Source organism: Lemur catta, chromosome 10, assembly GCF_020740605.2.
Source record: "Lemur catta isolate mLemCat1 chromosome 10, mLemCat1.pri, whole genome shotgun sequence".
Taxonomy (NCBI): domain Eukaryota; kingdom Metazoa; phylum Chordata; class Mammalia; order Primates; family Lemuridae; genus Lemur; species Lemur catta.
The window spans coordinates 62,141,808-62,161,754 of NC_059137.1; the positions used below are offsets into that span (position 1 = coordinate 62,141,808).

General features: G+C 40.4%; 1 protein-coding gene across 1 annotated transcript in view; it reads left to right on the forward strand.

Moving 5' to 3' along the window:
- The window catches only part of LOC123645694 (histone-arginine methyltransferase CARM1-like), a 93,307-nt gene extending 74,630 nt beyond the window's left edge, over positions 1-18,677 (forward strand). Inside the window, 6 exon segments of the mRNA XM_045562131.1 lie at positions 3,343-3,372; positions 3,545-3,596; positions 4,862-4,947; positions 7,519-7,608; positions 9,815-9,952; positions 18,584-18,677. Of these exon segments, the coding sequence (XP_045418087.1) occupies positions 3,343-3,372; positions 3,545-3,596; positions 4,862-4,947; positions 7,519-7,608; positions 9,815-9,952; positions 18,584-18,677 (490 nt within the window).
- The last annotated feature ends 1,270 nt before the right edge of the window (positions 18,678-19,947 follow it).

Sequence of the window (19,947 nt, forward strand, 5' to 3'; positions counted from 1 at the left end):
GACCTGGAGAAATGCCAGATCCCATCTGCTTTAATTATTTTATGATGCATTACAGAAGGATAGTTGAGATTTCTAAGAATTAGAAATATGAAATATGGTCCAGCCAGAAAATGTTAAAACCCAGGCAGTGGGCTCTTTGCCTGTAGCTCTCCCGTCTGCCCTGTCTGCCCCAGAAATTGTGCCCATTTGTACCATGCTGATTGAGGCTGCTGGGTTTTAATTGGTACCAAACATGTGAAGTAAATGGCACAGATGCATCCCCTCTGAGAGCTGGGGTTGTAGTCAGCACATAGAACGCAATTTTCAACTCAATCATTTCCAGGTAGAGGGCTTTCTTTGTGCTTGGGACTTTCACTTTCACCTACTTGGCCAGGAACCTAGAATAACTTAGTACCTAACCCTGGTTGTACTTTAGAATCACCTGTTGAGCTTTGGCAACAAACAGGCACTAGGACTACACCGACAAACAACTCACAGTTTGAGGGTGGGGTGGAAGCAGTCCAGGCATCAGCACTCTTTAAAAGCTTCCCAAGAAATTTTTAAAAATAGAAGGAGTTGAGACCTTCTGGGCTAACTGGGAAATTCTCTCTCCTCCTGGATCTACCTCTCTCTCTCTTTTTCTGTGACTCCCTCCTTCTCCCTCACCCTCTCCTCTTCCTCTTTCTCTCCTCCTGACCTCCTCCCTTTCTCCTACCCTCAAACAGGCTTTTCTGAAAATGACTATTTCCCGAGAACACTCCCATCCTCATTGTAAATATTGAAAAATTCCTTTAAACCTATGATGTTCTGTTTTCAAAGATTTTTTAGGATTATAGATGCCTTGTTTTCAATATATGTATTTATAAAACTATAAGCAGCACGGTTTGGCTTTACCTGTGGACCAGCTTGGCTCTGGCCCTTGGTGGAAGCAGAAGACGAGGAAACTTGGGCAAATGACTTTCCATTTCCTTATCCTTCTTATTGTACCTATGCCCACATATAGAGCCATTTAGGACACCAAGCCCTCCAGTTCACCCACTGATGAATTCATTAATTAGATAAATAAATATAGATAGATAATTTTAGCCCTAACAATATTCCGGGCCCAATGCTAAGTGCTAAATATATAGGAATGAATAAGAAAATACTTCTGCTTTTCAGTGAGTGAAACATAAATATTTGATTGTCCCCAAGGTTTTAAATTTTTAAATGGGAATATTTGAGCTGAGTCTTAAAGATCAGGTAGGGATTAAGGGGGCAAAAGAGGGAAAGGAGCATTCTAGGTAAAGGGAAAAACAGCCAAAGGCTCAGAGGTGAGAAACGGTACAAGCACAGGAAGAGTCCCTAGGTCATTCGGTGGGGCTGGAGTTTCCCTTGCATGCTGAGGACTGGCTGCTGATTTGATATCACTAGCCCTGCCCTTCCTCACTGCTGCTGGGGGATGCAGCAGGGGTGGCATTTGAGGCTTTGACTCCTAATTTGGAGCCTTGCTTTACCTGATCCTTCCATCAAACTCTGGCTGCACCACAATTTTTTTTGTTTATTCCATGTTTCTGTGTTTATTTTGCTTTTCTCTCTTCCCTGCGGCTGATGAGCATGGGTTTGGGGCAGTGGGGACTGATGAATTGAGTTCTCATCTGATTCACAGACAATACAACACATGCACACACACCCTTATTAGGGAAGCTTAATGAGAGATAAAGGCTTTCAATCTCTAGTGATAAGGTTCCCAAGCCTTTCTGGAGCTGGGCCTGGGAATCTAAATTCTTTTTTTTTTATTTATTTTTTATTTTTTTTATTTTTTATTTCAGCTGTTCATGGGGGTACAAAAGCTCAGGTTATATACATTGTCCATGTCCCGCCCATCCCCCTGAGTCAGGCATGTCCATTCTCCAGACAGTGCGCCTGGCACTCACCATGTAGTCACACCTCCATCCCCTCACCCCCCCCACCTCCCCTAGTCAGCACCTTCAAGCATGACCATTCCCCAGACGGTGCGCAACGCACTTATCATGTAGGCATACATCTATCCCCTCCCTCCACCCCTGTCTCAGTCTGATATCCAATTGGTATCCTTCCCCAATGTGCATTTAGGTGATGATCAGGGAAACCAGTTTTCTGGTGAGTACATGTGATGCTTGTTTTTCCATCCTTTGGATACTTCACTTAATAAATTCTTAACAAGCTCCCCCAGGTAATCCCTCAGCAAAGTCAGATTGGGAAGTGCTGCCCTAGTCCCCAGCACTGATCTGAGAAGGTGATGTTCAGAGCATACTAGCCAACACTTGAACAGTAGTAACAAAATGCCAAGCAGTGTTCAAAGTGCTTTTTTTTTAATTAACTGATTTAACCCTTATAAGAACCCTACAAGGAAAACTTATAAGTATTAATATTTTCATTTTAAACATAAGGAAACTAAGGCATGGAGTTCAAATGACTTGTCCAGGTCACACAGCTAGTCAGTGGCAGAGCTGGAATCAAAGCCACTCTTAATCCATACCCTAGATTGCCTTTCTAAATATTCAAGATCATTAGCCATTAGCCAAGCTGACACAGAATACTTACTATGCTCCAGGCGTGGTCTGAGTTGTAGCAGGTACACAGAGGTGAGACAGAGCCAGTCATGTGCTTGTAAATGCTTTATTCTTTTGGCTCTCTGAGTGGGAGGAGGGGAGTGAAGATGTGATCTGTAGTGTTTGCCCGTTTCTATAGTTCAGATGTCACTGACCATGGACCTGGGAAGAAATGTGCACAGTGGGCTGTGATAAGCTGATATGAGCTGGCTCCAGTTCACCACCCGATACAGCCTTTGCTCACTTGTGGCTTGCTGCTTGGTGTCAGGCATCACAGCAAATGCCATCATGAAGGTGCAGGCCAGTGGCTATGGAAGAATAGAAGAGGGAAATCGATTTTCTAAAACAGCAGGAGTGTCAAGAGCCTTTGGAGATCTAAAGTTGTGCTCTGGGTTGGGATGCTGAGAGGGCCAAGGAAATGCACTTCAGCACTTGGACAGCACAGTGCAGAGCAGGAGGCCGCCTGCTGGGCGGGAGATCAAGGGTAGGAAGCCCAATGGCCTTCCTGCTCCCAGTTATCCTTCCCAATAATCACCCACAAATAATTTCCTTCAACTCCACTTCTTCTCCTCTGCTGTTTCCCCCAGCCCCAGGTCAGGTGCAGGTCTGCAGATTTTCTAGAGACAATTTCCTGCCACTTGCTATAGACCAGTTACCCCTCACATGTTCGAACACTGCAGGGCTAGCGCAGAGGACCTGAGTGGCAGCCTTGCAGCACGTCACAGCGATGGGCTTGGGGACTCCGGTGAGGGGCAAGATGCATGGTGGTTCTTTGTGCTACTTATTTTAGGTACCAGCAGTGCTTCCATGGGGGCAACCTGTCCTATCCCTCGTTCCCAAGTCAACAGATTAGTTTTCTCATCCATTCCCCCAACGATGTATCTCAGGAGACCTGGAGAAATGCCAGATCCCATCTGCTTTAATTATTTTATGATGCATTACAGAAGGATAGTTGAGATTTCTAAGAATTAGAAATATGAAATATGGTCCAGCCAGGGTCTCCAGGGTGCAGCAGTGGACAAATACTTCAGACAGCCAATAGTAGTAAGTGTGCTCTCTTTACAGGCTTGCTCCCATGCGTCTATATATTGATTCATTCACTCACTCATTCACATAGCACTCACTGCACTGCCAGGCTCTGTGCTAAGCCATCACAGAAGAAGAGAAAGAAGTCCTTGGAGCACCGTGTTTTTCAGTCTTCTAGCTCTGATATCCCAATCAATTAAAAACATTGTCAGAGAGAGATACTATTGAAAGCAAGGAGATTTCCTATCTACCTCTCAATAAGTAACTTCTGGTTCCTCCACTGCCCTGACACACCCCATACACACACTCAACCCTCACCCTTGTTCAATAATTCACAACTTCCCATTGATTCTAGTGGCTACAGGATAATGGAAGAGGAAGCATTGTATAATAGCTTACAGCTGGAGCTTCCCTGTTAATCAGATTTGAGTTTCAATTGTGGCCCCGTCTAGCTGTGTAACCTTGGGCAAATTGTAAGTTTGCATCACCTGAAATTCTTTCAGTTGTAAGTGGAAGGAAACCCAAACCAAACTAGCTTAAGCTAAAATGGAATGACTGTCCCTTAAAAATTGCAAAGCCTGGAGATAGAGTTTGCTTCGGGGTCCTATTGCAGGAGCTCCAACAGTGTTGCCAGGATCTGATTTTTCTCTCCTCATTACTTATCTCCACTTCCTCTGATTTAACTCTATTCCTAAACAGGCTTTCCTATCATGATAGCAAAATGGCTACAGAAACTCCAGTCTCTGATTCTTAAAATTCTAAGTTCTGTGGGAGAGGCTGCCTTTTCCTAGTAACTTAGGCAAAAAGCCCCAGATTTAGTTTAGATAGAGCCTGATTGCCCTACCTTGGGTCATGTGCCCATCTATCAACCAATCACTGCCTTCAGGTGAAAAGTAATGCTCTGATTGGCCAAGCTGGGGTCATATGCCACACCTGTTGCTGAGGGTTGACTAAGTTCATATGGAGCTTCTTGGATAGAATGTGAAGAAGAGATAAATCCTCACCCCTGAGGAAATTTTGGATTGTTGAAAAAATGCCAAATACATACTCTAGAGACGTTTCAAGGAAAAAAGACATAATTTAATAAATCCCTTAGCACTTAGTGTTTAGCATATAATAAGTGCTCCATAAAGGTTAGTTTTTATTATTAATATTATTCTCATTAAGCTCATGACTTCTATATCCTAACTCGTGATTCATGAGGAGAACTAGACTGAAAACTTGCTTGAATTCAGTTTATCTTGACAGAAAAGTAACATCTTTGATGTTTTCTTCCCCCTGAGGACACATTTGACATTAGGATTTTGATGGCTCAGACTGTCAAATACACAGTAAACTTCATGGATGCAGAAGAGGAAGATCTACACAGGTTTGTACAAATCGGTGTTGCTCTTGATGCTTAAAATCTCCTCTACATGTCTCAACCAAAAACTTCAATGCAGACTTTTGCTGTTCACACAGGGTGAGATTTTAGATGTGAGTCACATGTGGGAATGGTGCATCAATACTAGTTTCATTTACTGCAAAAGGAGGATATTGATATCTCCTTTGTAGGATTGTTTCGAGAATTGAATGAGAAAAATTAAATAGTAATAGCATAGCTTGTACTTATACAACCACTATTCTGAGCTCTTTATATACAATAACTCATTTAATTGCACAACAAATCCTATGTGAATGGTACTATTGTTAGGCCCATTTTACAGATGACAAAAATGAGGCAGAGTTGAATGATAGGTTGCATAAGGTCACAGAATTAAGAAGCGTGTTAGAGCTAGGATCTGCACCTTTCAGCAGACTCCAAATTCCGGGCTTTTAATCACTCTGTTTTAATGCCGTTCAAGTGAGAGCATATATGTGAGTTCACCCAAGCCAGTGCATGTGATAATGACAGGAAAAGAACTGCAACTCGTTAACTGTTTATTACATGCTAAGTGTTGTGCTAAGTATTTTATAGGCACTGGATCATTTTTAAAGAAGGCATTCAATAAATGTTAGTTTTTGTCCTCTTCCCCTCTATTTGAAAAGAACTCTGAAATGAAGACTCATGCCTTGACTTGGTTCCATTTTTTTAGATGATGATATGAATCCCCTTTGGGTGATCTTTCACTAGCATCTTGCCCCTTTCTCCCTGAGAAGATCAGCATTCATATTTTTTTCTTCTGGATAAGAAAATTAAGACCCACCAGGTTGTAATTTGTCTGGAGCTATTGGGGAAGCAAGGGTCAGATTTTAGAAAGTGCAGCTGACTAACTCAAAAACATCACCCATCTCAAGATCACAAAGGGTATCCAGTATCAGTTAGGATAGGCTATAACATGCTTCAGTAACAAAAAGACACCTCAGTGGCTTCTAATAACCCATGTATCTTGCTCCCCTACACTATTTATCCATTGTAAACCAGCTTTAGTGCTACCATGGAATACCCACACCAGTAATTGGGCTGATGCAGCAGCTTCTATCTGGAACAGTGCTGGTCACTGAAGAAAAAGAATGAGCATGGCACAGTATGCACTGACAATTAAAACATCCATCTCGAAATGACACAAGTCACTTCTGTGCACATTTAATTAGTCAAAACAAATCACATGGCAGTACCTGAGCCTAAGTGGGTAGGAAAATGCAATCCTACCATATGCTCAGACCAAGAAAACTGGCATCTGAGTACAACTCTAATAACTACCAAAGGTCCAGACAAAATTGACTTTCATTAGCTTTATTTGCTGCTCTGGGCTACCTCTTCAGTCCTATGAAATTTTTTAAAAAAATTATGTCTATGTGGGTTTTCCAGAGATATCATTCATTCACTTGTGCATTGATTCAGCAAATGTTTATTGAGATCCTACTGTATGCCAGGTAACTGTGTTGGTGCTCGTACAGATACAAAAAGTAATTTTTTAAAGTCTCTATGTTGCTGAGCTCATAGTCTATTTAGGGGGATGCAAAAAATGAGAAGAAATAATTACAGTGTAAGACCAATAAATTCAATGTGACAAGTACAATGGAAAACTCTAGAAATATTCTAATGGCTGAAGGGTAAAAGAAGTTCAGCCTTTGGGGGCACCATGAATGCAAATAACATACAACTTTCTTTGAAAACCTCCAGAGCATTCAATAAAATAATAGTCCTTGGAGTGATACAGCCTCAGAGATGGACCAATAATATCGCCTTTTAAATATGACATGCTTCAAAGGCTTCACAGCACTCTCATATACATTTTGTTTTAATTTGGCATGCACAAGAACCTTGTGAGGAAAGTAGGAGAAATCTTATGGCCTTTCAACAAACTGAGTTTCAGAGAATTTAAGTGACTTTCCGAAGTTCCACAGCTAAAAGAGGTTCAGCATCTAGAATTTGTTGTATCTTTTCCAATATTTTTCCTATTCCTGCTTATTCTGCATTTGGCATAAACCATGGCCACTTCTGCATGACTCTTGTTATAGCCTGGTGGGAAGTTAAATTGCCTCCCTGAAAAAGAAATGAACTATGACAATGACCTTCTGAGCTTGATGTTCCCCTTGTGATCCACTCAGTTTTTCAGAGGGCTGAACAGACATTACCTTCTGCACAGGGGAACTGCCACCACCCATGTTTTGGCTCCTTGAAGGATGATTGTCACCTGTGTCCTGAGTCATCTTCCTCTTCAATAGTCAAATCCAGCACCAGATGCTACACTCACCCTTGTGCAGTTCTGGGTCATTGCAGCACGCAGCACCGTTCTTGCAGGGTTTTGTCAAGATGCAGCCTTCTCAAATGTGCAATGTCACCCAAGCATTAATCACACACTGAGAGAACCTTGCTGCCAGAGCAAAAGTGTTTAAGAGAGAAAGAAAATATTCTATGAATGTTCCTACTGATCTCACAAATATAGTGTATCTGTCAACAACAGAAACAGTAATAGCAAGTGTTTCTTCTTTCTTTCTTTCTATTTCCTTGCAGAGTAGAAATCCCCTTTGTGTTTCAGATGGCGCAGTCTGGCCTCATCCACGGCGTGGCATTCTGGTTTGACGTGGCCTTTGTTGGATCTCGGTGTGTATCCTGCCCCCACCCCCTTCTTAGCCCACTGTATCCCGTGCTTCCCTCCACTATTTGTAATCACAATTTTAAAATGTTTAAGAATTGATTTCAACTACACTAATACTTGTTTCTCCAGTTTTCAAGGAAATAAACACAGATGTTAATGTTGCTTGTGGATTTTAGGATGAAGTGAAAATGAGACGGTTTTCCATGTGTTATATCAACTCTGACTAAAATATGCAAAGCCTCTTAAGCCAAATGGATTGAGCTTTGGAGTAGTGAGAGACGGTTTGTGCTTTACCAACCTTCTTGGTCTTTTCTAGAATAGATGGAGTGGCAACCTGAGACCCTGCCTTTGTTTCCAACACACGTGGTTATATAATCTCTTGTGTCTGGGTAATTTCCTGAATCATACTTTTCCCCCTACTTCGGTTCACACTCTGGAATCTTTTAATGATCAGGCAGGCTTGTGTTACTCATGCTAATTGCAACATTAGGAAACTTCTCCATCTGTGCACTCCGTTTTCCTCTACTGCACAGGTTTGAAAGTTATGGGGAAAGAGGGAAAAGACCACCTACGACTTGGATGTCAATGTTTGGTGTTTCTTGCTTGGGCTGCTTCACTCCACAGCCCCCAAATCTCTGTTCTCCTCCTGACTTCCCTACTCTCTTCCCAGGCTGCCTTGTGTGTTCCAGCTAGCAAAAAGATTTGGTCTGGGTCACATGCCCAGGCAAAGGGAAACATTTACAGTGTACTCTCTCCACTCCCTGTGAGAGTGTCTAGGCTTATCATTGCACCTGCTTAGAAGGGGCAGAGGGGGAGTCTTGGGGGACTCAGGGGAAGAAGGGACCCAACCCTGAAAGCCCTGTCAGAGCTGACAGTAAGAGAGAAGGAAAGCGATGCACAAATCATTCCTACACCATACAAGCATGTTTGTCCAAGGAATCCAAATGTTTGTTCCACCAGTAATATCCTGCATAAGTGAATTTGTTCTTACAAGGGTAAGGGACATGTGGCCTCCCTCAAGGGGGAAGTGTCTTTAGAGTTAAATGCTTTATCTTTTATACACACACACACACACACATATATATAATTTACATTCCACTCTATACTATATCGGAGTACATTTTTATCTAAAAGTGGTTTATATTACTTAGCAGTTAAATTATATAAAAATTTTTCCCAAAATCTTCAAGTCAAAATTGACCTTTTAGGAATTTGCCCCATACTTAATGTGCACCTTGCCCCCACCTCACAAGCAATCACTGCCCAGGCCCAGGATGGGTGACCTCAGTGTTAGGAGCACAGCAAGATGTTCTCACCTCTTTATATGAAAGGAAGAACCTCAATTTAACACACACAAATAGGCCGGGCGCGGTGGCTCACGCCTGTAATCCTAGCCCTCTGGGAGGCCGAGGCAGGTGGATCGCTCAAGTTCAGGAGTTCGAGACCAGCCTGAGCGAGACCCCGTCTCTACTTAAAATAGAAATAAAAATTATCTGGACAACTAAAAATATATATAGAAAAAATTATCTGGGCATGGTGGTGCATTCCTGTAGTCCCAGCTACTCGGGAGGCTGAGGCAGGAGGATCACTTAAGCCCAGAAGTTTGAGGTTTCTGTGAGCTAGGCTGACACAACGGCACTCACTCTAGCCCGGGCAACAGAGTGAGACTCTGTCTCAAAAAAAAAAAAACAAAAAAAAAAACACACACACATGATGTCCGAGCTGGAAGGACCATAGTGACTATCTGTTCTAGACATTTTTCTCACTTCCAGAAGCCCCTCAGGACCCCTGAATAGTTTGGCATGAGCAGTAAGAGGCCAGACTCCTACTTTACCCCTTGCTATATTTTCAAACAAATCAGTTTCTAATTTAATTCTATTACTTATTGGGCCTCTAATGAGCTTTGATTCAGAAATAAGATTGATGTGGCGGCCAAGTCTATGAATCTGAAGCCTGACTCTCCAGTTGTTCTCTGTGTGGTGCTGGGCATACTTCATAGGGCTGCTGTGTAGATTTAATGGGATAATATACATAAAGTCTTAGTTCAGTACTCAACACACAGTACTTGCTGCACAAATTGAGCTGTCCGTATCTTAAAAGGGTTCCATGAGTCTAAAAGAATGACAACCACTTATCAACCACAGTCCCTGTCCAACCCATCAGTGTGGGTCTGGCATGTAACTGGCTTTTAACTCTTTCCTTGCCCCACAGGGTAACAGTTTGGCTGTCAACAGCCCCAACCGAGCCTCTGACTCATTGGCATCAGGTGCGGTGCCTCCTGCAGACTCCTCTTTTTGCCAAGGAAGGGGAGACTCTCTCAGGGAAAGTCCTGTTTATAGCCAATAAGAGGTAAGCGCTTTCACCTCTGTTTCCTAGGCATTAAGGGATGGCTGGGAGTGGGAGGAAGCAGGCAGTTCCCTGGGATTCCAGCCCCTACACAAGGACAGCGAAGGCCTGGCTGGGTTCGCAGGGGTGCCCTCAGCTACAAAGCCTCAGGGCGGGTTGCTTCCTTACACTGAGTGTGGCAAGGAAGGGGAGCTTCAGGTGACTCAAGGGCAGTGTTCTCCACCCAGCCCTGGAGGAAGGAAGGAAATCTAGCAGCTCATGAGGGCACTTGCCAGAGGCTTGAATTATCAAGTCTTAAGCCCTGTGTCAGTTTCTTGGATTTACTTACATCTGTCTGGCCACACCCCTCCTACAAATTTAATATAATAAAATTGACCTGTACTGCAGAGGAAAAAAAGCACTTCAGAGGCAGTATATGGTGTGTCAGGAAGGACTGGCTGCTTCCCTATGGTGGTGGATTTCACAAGGTCTCTACAGCAATTACCTTGATTTATCTCATTTTTAAATGTTCTATTTTCCTTCACCTTGTTGGAGCTTCAGCTGTGTGAGTTAGAGGCGGGAGGAGTAGCAGAGTGGTTCCAGGACGGTCAGGTATCAGGGGTACTCAGAGATCATCTCATGCAACTTTCTTTCCTCCCTACCTCCCACTCTTCCTTGGGCCTGTGCTCGAATACTCCATTGACGAAGAGCTCACCACTTCACAAATCAACCCTTCCATCTTTAAAGTCTTTATTTTATTAATTGCAAAAACCTAACGTGCTCACACATAAATTCAAAACTCCAAAAATGTATAGAATTCTCCTCTACTCCCATCCCTCACCATACTCCCCAATGTGACAGTTTGATTCATATCCTTCCAGGTGATTTTCCCTGCATGTACCAACAAATAACATCATTGTGGGGTTTGCAGTTTTTACAGTAAGATTAGACTACCAGTCTGCAACTTAATTTGTTTACTTAGTGATAAGTCCTGGATCTGTACAGATAGATCTGCTTTGTTCTTTTAGTAGATGCATAATAATCCAGAGCATGGACATACCATAATACTGACCGATACTTAGGATATCTTTGAACCTGTAGTATGCACAGTGACATGGCTATTTCTACATGCCTAGAAATGTAAATGCTGGGTCAAAGGGTATGTATATGTTAAGCTCTGATAGCTACTACCGTTCTCAGTGCTTGTGCCATGGAGACCAGCAATGGATAAGCATGTTCATTTCTCCACATCTTTCCCTAAGCTAGATGTTACCAGTCTATATGGTTTTTGTCAGTCTGATAGACCCAAAAATAATTTTTAAAAGTAGCATCTTGTTGTTTGGTTTGCATTTCTCTTTTTTTTTTTTTTTTGAAACACAGTCTCATTCTGTCACCCTGGGTAGCATGCATTGATGTCATCATTGCTCACAGCAACCTCAAACTCCTGGGCCCAGGTGATCCTCCTGCCTCAGCCTCGCCAAGTGCTGGAATTACAAGCATGGGCCACTAGGCCTGGCCTGCATTTCTTTAATTATTGATAAGTTTAAGTGACTTTTCATATGGTCATTGCTATCAATGTCTCCAAATTTTGACATCTCTAATTATTAAAAAATTATTCTTGCTATCGATCCTATATTGTACTTCCTGTACATTCTACTCATTGGTCTTAGTTGTGCTTCTGCATTGAAACTACATAGGTCTGTTCGAACCTCTAAATGGCAGTTGTTCAAATATTTGGCAAGTTCTACCAAATGTCCTCCCAGTCTTTCTGTCTAGGCTAACATCCTCAATTCCTGCCCCCTGGAAGAATGATTTTGAAATAGTTTGAAATTCTAAGTTCTCTTTTCCAAGATACCCTGCTTATCAGTGTCCCCTTTTAAAGCATTTCTCCAGAACAAAATATAGGATAATGTATATGTTCTGACAGCTGCTGGGTACGGAACAACAGTGACTACTGCTGTTTTGAATTATCCTTATTGTAAGTTTAAATTAAGTTTGGTATACATTTTTCTACAGTATATAGTCAATTAAAACCAAAAAGTGTACTTTCACATGATCTACTTTTAAATTGGATGTTCCCTTTTCCTAGTATGCAGCTGACTTTTGTCAGCTTTAGTACGTTTTTGTATTTGTTCCACTCATGCATTCATCTGCTGTTTTGCGATCTTTGCTAGAGCCAATGGATTATTTTATTTATTTTTAAAATTCTTTGGTGTAGCATATTAGTGATTCTTACCATTTTATGTCATATGTAAATTAAATAGGCATATTTATTTTTGACATATTAAGCAGAGAAAGATCAAGGATATAATCTTCCTTCAAAGTTTGCACATAATTAATGCACACCCTTTGAATTTGGTCATGGAAGTAGCTCAAAATCCACCCACTTGCACTCATACCTAGCCCACATTCCTCCGTCCAGCTCAGAAGGAAATATGATATGACCTTTGTCGACTGTGATATCCAAATAAGCTTAATATCTGATTTCACTCTCATAACCTCGTTCAATAACCCTGCTCCAAAAAGGAAATGAACTAACTGGACATAGCCTTCATTATTTAATTTCTTAGTGAACCTGTGCTAGATCTCTAGCTATCATGACTTTCTGTCTCCTTAAAGGGTTATTTAATTTTTTTGAAGAAAGGATATAGTCACACCATTCACAATAAAAATATGTAAAAAGATATACAACGAAAAGTCTTCTTCCCAGTGTGGACACCATTCATGCCCCTCCACAGCCTCCATCTTAGCTCCATGGTTATTGTTTCTTGCATATCCTTTCAGAGTTTTATTTTAGATAGAAAGTTACAAAAACCGCAATGATAGCAGTTTGTACATTTATTTATTTATTTTCCCTTGCTTTTATGCCTAATTGGTAACATTCTGTATCTGTTTTCTACATCTTTATTTTTTCACTTAACAATACATCTCAAAGACATTTCCAGCTGGCACGGTGACTCACGCCTGCAATCCTAGCACTCTGGGAGGCCAAGGTGGAAGGATTGCTCAAGCTCAGGAGTTTGAGACCAGCCTGAGCAAAAGTGAGACCCCATCTCTACTAAAAATAGAAAAAATTAGCTGGGCATGGTGGTGCATGCCTGTAGTCCCAGCCACTCAGGAGGCTGAGGCAGAAGGATCGCTTGAGCCCAGGAGTTTGAGGTTGCTGGGACCTAGGCTGACGCCACAGCACTCCAACCTGGGCAACAGAGCAAGACTCTGTCTCAAAAAAAGAAAAAAAAGACATTTCCATATCAGCACATCTAGATCTTTTTTATTCTCTTCCTTGAGTTATTGTATTTCTGCATAAGTTATTGTTTCTTCCATAGAGGTGAGGGCTTAATTATGGTTTTAAAATTTGCGATGAAATATTTTCTTACATTTTTTATTTGTGCCATGGCATCAGTTATCTGATATGCATTTTTCATGTGTTTGTAAATTTTGCTACACTTTTTCTACTTTTTTTCTCCCTCTCCCTTATTATTTTGGTGTTACTCATCATCAAATTATGGGACTTTTCTGGGCAGCTAATTACAGCTAGAAGTTCCCGTGGCAGGGAGATACGTGACAGTCTTCATGATATCAGCTTTTCTCAACTCAGTCTCTCATTCTAGGCTGCCTCGGAGTCACACTACTTCCTGCAAGAATGGCTTCTCTTGCATTCTCTAGGTGGTTTCACCACATTCCAGTTCCAGGAATGTTTCTACTTAAAGCCCTTGCTCAATCCAATTCCTGCACAAGATGTTACAAATAAGGAATATACCTTTCACATTTCAGAAAATGCTCCTCTCCTTCAGGTGCTGTATTTTTGTGAGCATTTTCTGAGATGTACTTCCCCTGGGCTCTCTTGTCACTCTTTGCACTTCTTTTGTACTTTTTTCCATGTGGCTTATAATCCATCTCAACTGCTTTTACAGCCGTTACACAGATGTAGGAGACTGCAGATATCTTTCTCCTGGTTTTACAGAAAATGAGGTCTGCCATCTGCAGTACCTATTCTCCTTGTTTTTGGATGGCTTCCAGGAGGAAAAGTGGAAAATGCTGACTTATGCCATGTTCATCCTGGAAGTTACCACTTTCTTTCTAAATCTTTATAAACCATCTGTTTAATGACCAGTTCTTAAAAAAAAAAAAAAAAAAAAGTTCAAAAGAGCAATAGCCAACGTCTGCCTGGAGTTTTGGACTTTGCCCTTTCTGCTTTTTTGCAAACCTGGATAACATCTTTTTTTTTTTGCCTTCAAATATTTGTATTTTAGGGTATAATTAGGTGAATGAATTTAAAGCACCTTTTTATTCCATTACTTTTTTTGTACATATCTTGGGTTTCATCCTTACTGGTAATATTTTTCTACCCTTCTCTCCATTTCCCCTACTAGGTAAGAAGGAGACAAACCATCTACCTCACACACCTGCCTCAGGGTTCCTACAGCCCTCCATGCCTTTATTATTGCACCTATGTTGCTATTATTTGCCTTCATGTGAGCCTCCTAAGTAGAGGGACTGAGTCCTATTCTATGGTGTATCCCTCTACATTGAATGCATTTCAGAGTCTCAGCAACATTGTGGGATGACTGAATGAAGGCATCATGAACAGATGATCCTCTTACTGAGAACTTAGTCTGGCACTATTGAAAGAAGCAGCTAAGATATCATGGGCATGCAATCTTTTGCAGGAGGAAAAAAAGAAGGGAGGAAGTTCTTTATCTTATTAGATCAGTACCCTTGTGTAGTGAAAGGAGACGACATTTTAGAATCTGCTGTGTCCTGGTTCTGTCCCGTCTCCTCTATATACTGTTTAATCCTGGAGTGACCTTGGGCAAGTTAATGAATCTTTCTAGCATCCCAGTTTCCTCACCTCATCATCTATAAAGTAGCATTTATAATCATTGTCTCCACAGGCTTTTGCAAATATTAAAAGAACAGAGTAGAGTGATTAATACATAGAAATCCCACAGTCAATCTTAGTCCCAATTTCTCTTCCCTTATTCTCTTTCTTACTCTCAATATAGCCCTTCAGATGTTTTTGTTTTAAAAAGTCTTGTTTTCCTTGGTATTTTCTAAAAGCCTCTGCACTTCCTGAATGTCAGTATTTTCATGCTATTTTTCTCAGTAAGGTGCTGTCCCTTTGTACCGCCTTGGATAGGATCTCCCCCTCCTTTATTGTCAAATATTCTTTTAAACTCTGAACTCCTGGGAGAACTCGCTATGCAACCACGCAGGTGTGACAATGACTGCCCTTTTCTTCCCTACCAGGACCATTTGTGATTGTATTGTTAACATTTTATTTTTGACAGCCTCCCATCATTCTGGATCTGTCATTCATTTTATTGCTCTGGCAATAAAATAGAACCTATCTTTTTTATGAACTTCATGAAATTTATATCCTTAAAGTTCACAGAAGTCATCTTTAAAGTTTCTTGATCATGTGTACCTATAAATTAAAACACTTTATATATATGTCTCCCCCAAGTATACCAATATTTATCTTTTAATTATGTGCATGTGCTACAGTAATGATAACAATAGAAAGCCCAGAACTATTAATAAATAGTTTCTCTTCTCCCTTCCTCCCTGTCTCTCTCTCTCTATATGTATGTATCTATATATTTATATATGCATACAGACACATTCTATATACCTACACACATGCATAGACAGATCTATATGTGTATATATATATCTAGAAATTCATATATATATATTTAAGATATGCAAAAATAGAAATCAAAAGGATGCATTGAAAAAATAAACATAGGCTGATTGTTGGATCTAACTCAGCCACTTATCTTGTGCCAAAATATTTTGAAACATGATTTACAATTTTTGGATCCCTATGAAGGCCTGCTATACCCAGTTTTGCCGGGGGATTTGGTTTGGAGAGAGTTTGATGAGCTTTGTGGTTTATAAAACTAAAAGAAATGCTGATCAAAGAATTAAAGCTTTGGAAGTTTCAAGTGCTACTTGTAATGGTCATAATTAAACTGCTTTACCTTGGAATTCACATGAAATAAAACCTCTCAATAGCTATATATTTGGCCAGCTGCATCAGAAAGAATCATGGGAGGAAATTGTTGCACATGATTAGGCACAGGGGAGACGTAGAATATGCTGGTGCAGCTTTAGATGACATATTTTTGTTCTGCCATGTTACTCAGATTCTTCTCCCTCGGACCCATGTGTCTATCACATGGTTGGCATTTGCTCCCTAATGTTGTATCACATTATTTAAGATGTAATGAGAGTCTTATTTGAACCATCTCACCTTTGAAAAACCTGAAGAATTAGGTGAACATAAACAAATATCTTACCCCTTAGTTGTTAATTAGAATCCAGTGAATTCACTGGTGTTTAAAATGTATTTGGTAAACAACTGCATCTGTTTCCTAGAGCTGCCATAACGACTTACCACAAACTGGATGCCTTACAACAACAGAAACTTGTACAGTTCTGGAGTCCAGAAGTCTGAAATCAAGGTGTCAGCAGGGCCACATTCCCTCTGAAAGTTCAAGGGAAGAAGCTGCCTTTTGTTTCTTAGCGTCTTGTGGCACCTGGCAAGCCTTGGCATTCCTTGTAGCTGCATCACTCCACTCTCTGCCTCTGTCTTCACATGGCCTTCCTCTCTGCGTGTCCTCTCCCCTTCTTAAAAGGACACCAGCCATTGGATGTGGGGCCCACACTAATTCAGGATGACCTCATCTTAACTTGGTTACATGTGCAAAACCCTATTTGCAAACAAGGTCACATTCACAGGTACCAGTAGGTAGGAGTAGAACATATGTTAATATTTTGGGTGGGAGACACAATTAAATCCACTGTAACAGCTAACTAAAAAATTAAAAATAATAGTTCAATATTCATTCCATACCCCAGTGTATCATCCCACATTCTCTCTGGGGCAAGCGCAAACCTCTTTGAAAAACACCGGTCTAGAGTCCATGCCTGCTGAGGCTCCTCATTCCTTCCTTTATCTATTAGTGAATTCTCAGTGATTTGGGTCACTTTTTCCCAAGCTTTCTGCCACTTGTGTTTCTTCATCCCATTCTTCCTTGATGGTCAGCACTACTAAGCCTATTCCACTATTGGGAGATTTTTCTGTTTTCTGTAAGATTAAATCATCATGAATTACCATACTTTCCTGCATATGTGGTTCCCACATCTCCAATATCTTCTTGGATATTACAAAAGAAATGTTGGTATACAAAGTGATAGTTTTATATTCAATCCTTGAACTAAAGTACATGCCCACTTAAGCCACCTGTTCTGTCTCTATAAAGTTTAAAATGACTAAGTCTGGCAAAGAATAAAGTTTTTTTTAAAAATGCACATTGCCAAATAACTGGTTCAAAAGAATTAATAGTTATTTAGGGTTCTGCAGACACATAACCCTTCATTAATTTCTGAAATTTAAAAAAAGAAGCCTAATAATCAAGGAAATGAAAATAAAAATATTCCATAATATTTTAACCTCAAATACTTAAATATTAAGGATTGGAAAAGGAGTACTCAAATTAGCACTTTCATACTTTGTAGGTGAGGAAGTATTTGGTACACTTTCTGAAAGACACTTTAGCAATAAGTTTTGAGAACCTTAAATACATTAATATGCTTTAGTCTGGTAGGCCTACCTCTAATTTATCCTAAGGAAATAATTGTAGATAGGACATAAACATGTATTGCAAGAATGTCCTTTATAGCATCTCTGCTGGAAAAAAGTAAGTTTTTGTTATTATAAATAATAATATGTTATTATAAAAATATAAATATTCAACAATGGAGAATTATTAAATAAATAGTGTTATATTCATGCAATGCCATTGAAAACTACATTTTCAAGAATTATCTTATGATATATGATAAACACTTGCTTATGTTGAATAGAAGAAGGAAGGTATGAAGCCATACTTAGCATCATTTTGCTAAACATTTACATCTACAAATACACAGAAAGGAAAAAGTGGAAGAGAAATAGTCTATAATGTAAGCAGAAAGAATCTTTGTCTACTGTCATTATGGATTATTTCATTTTCTTTATATTTGTCCCTATTTTTCAATTTTTCTACAATATGTAACATTTTTATGATCAGAAGAAATATATGTATTATTGAAAATGACTAATAAAATCCTACCAACATGACTTCTTCTGATTAGTCATCCAGGATATGTTATATTAATATTACTTATCCTTTCACTGTAATTGCATGAGCCTTCACCTGAGGCCTCTTAAAATCAATCACATCTGTTAGCCATTTTATGTCAGTTTGAGATTTTAGCTCAGCCAATCCTTCCATGACTGAGATTGTTTTGGTACTTTAATGATGACTCATAAAGCGCCTCTGTTACTGAAAGCCATTTTCTGTCATTGGTGTTGGTAAAATTTCCCCCCTCCCCCTCAAAAGTCCTTTGATGAACCAGAAGTACCATTACTTTTGTAATTTTTAGATCAAGAAATTATAGCTACTAAACACTTCTAATGAATAAACAAGGCTTTCAGTTGCCTCTACCAAGATTAATATCATCCAAATAAATAGATATGAACATACATAAGATGCCAAACACACACTCTCACCCTCACGAAGCAGACATGTGTTCAAGATGCCTGGGATGTATGTGAATAGCTAACCAGCCTTGCGAGATGATGTGTTTTTCTCTGCGGTACAGACAGAGCTATGACATTCAGATCGTGGTGCTGGTGAACCAAACAGGCTTCAGATCTGAGAGCATCCTCGACTTAAAGAATCCATTCTTTAGGTAAGAAATGCTCCCTTCCATTTCACACTTAGGTCTACAAAATCTCAACTGCCCCTAGGACCAGGTAAAGAAGTTCAGAGTAATTTCATCTTTCCAAAAAGGAGAAAAAGTATCTACCGGTTCTCTTCCTCTCTATGGAGACTTGAAGTCTGATACGGAGTTGAATGTCTTATAATCCATTGAAAGGAATTCAATATAAATATAACAATCTGATGCAGAAACAGAGAGCTTGGGAGAGAACTACAAAGGGGCCAGCACATCCTCCTGCTCCCGGTGAGCTCGGTCTTCCAGCTGCGCTGTAATGAATAGCGTGACCCCAGGCAAAGTCACGGTCTCTCTCTGGCATTCGGTTTTCTCATCTGCAAAATGTGGAGTTTAAAATGATCTCCTTTGACTTTCATTCACTAAGGATGATTTTAGGTAACAGTTATTTCAATCCACCTAAAACATGAGTTCATTTGTTTTTTTTTATTTTTTATTATTATTATTTTTTTATTTCAGCTTATCATGGGGGTACATAAGTTCAGGTCATATACATTGTCCATGTCCCGCCCATCCCCCCAAGTCAGAGTCCCAGGCGCGTCCATTCTCGTTCTCCAGACAGTGTGCCTGGCACTCATCATATAGTCATACCTCCATCCCCTCCCCCCCCACCTCCCCGGGTCTGCACCTTCAAGCATGACCATTCCCCAGAGGGTGTGCAACGCACTTGTCATGTAGGCATACACCCATCCCCTCCCCCCACCCCCCATCCCAGTCTGATATCCAATTGGTATCCTTCCCTGATGTACATTTAGGTGATGATCAGGGAAACCAGTTTTCTGGTGAGTACATGTGATGCTTGTTTTTCCATTCTTAGGATACTTCACTTAGTATAATGGGTTCCAGCTCTCTCCAGGAGAACCAAAGAGATGTCGTATCATCATTATTTCTTATAGCTGAGTAGTACTCCATGGTATACATATACCACAGTTTACTAATCCATTCATGGATTGATGGGCACTTGGGTTATTTCCACATCTTTGCGATTGTGAATTGTGCTGCTATAAACATTCGGGTACAGGTGTCTTTGTTAAAGAATGACTTTTGTTCTTCTGGGTATATGTCCAATAATGGGATTGCTGGATCAAATGGTAGGTCTACTTGAATCTGTTTAAGGTATCTCCATATTGCTTTCCATAGGGGTTGCATTAGTTTGCATTCCCACCAGCAGTGTATGAGTGTTCCTGTCTCTCCGCATCCACGCCAACATGTGTTGTTTTGGGATTTTTTGA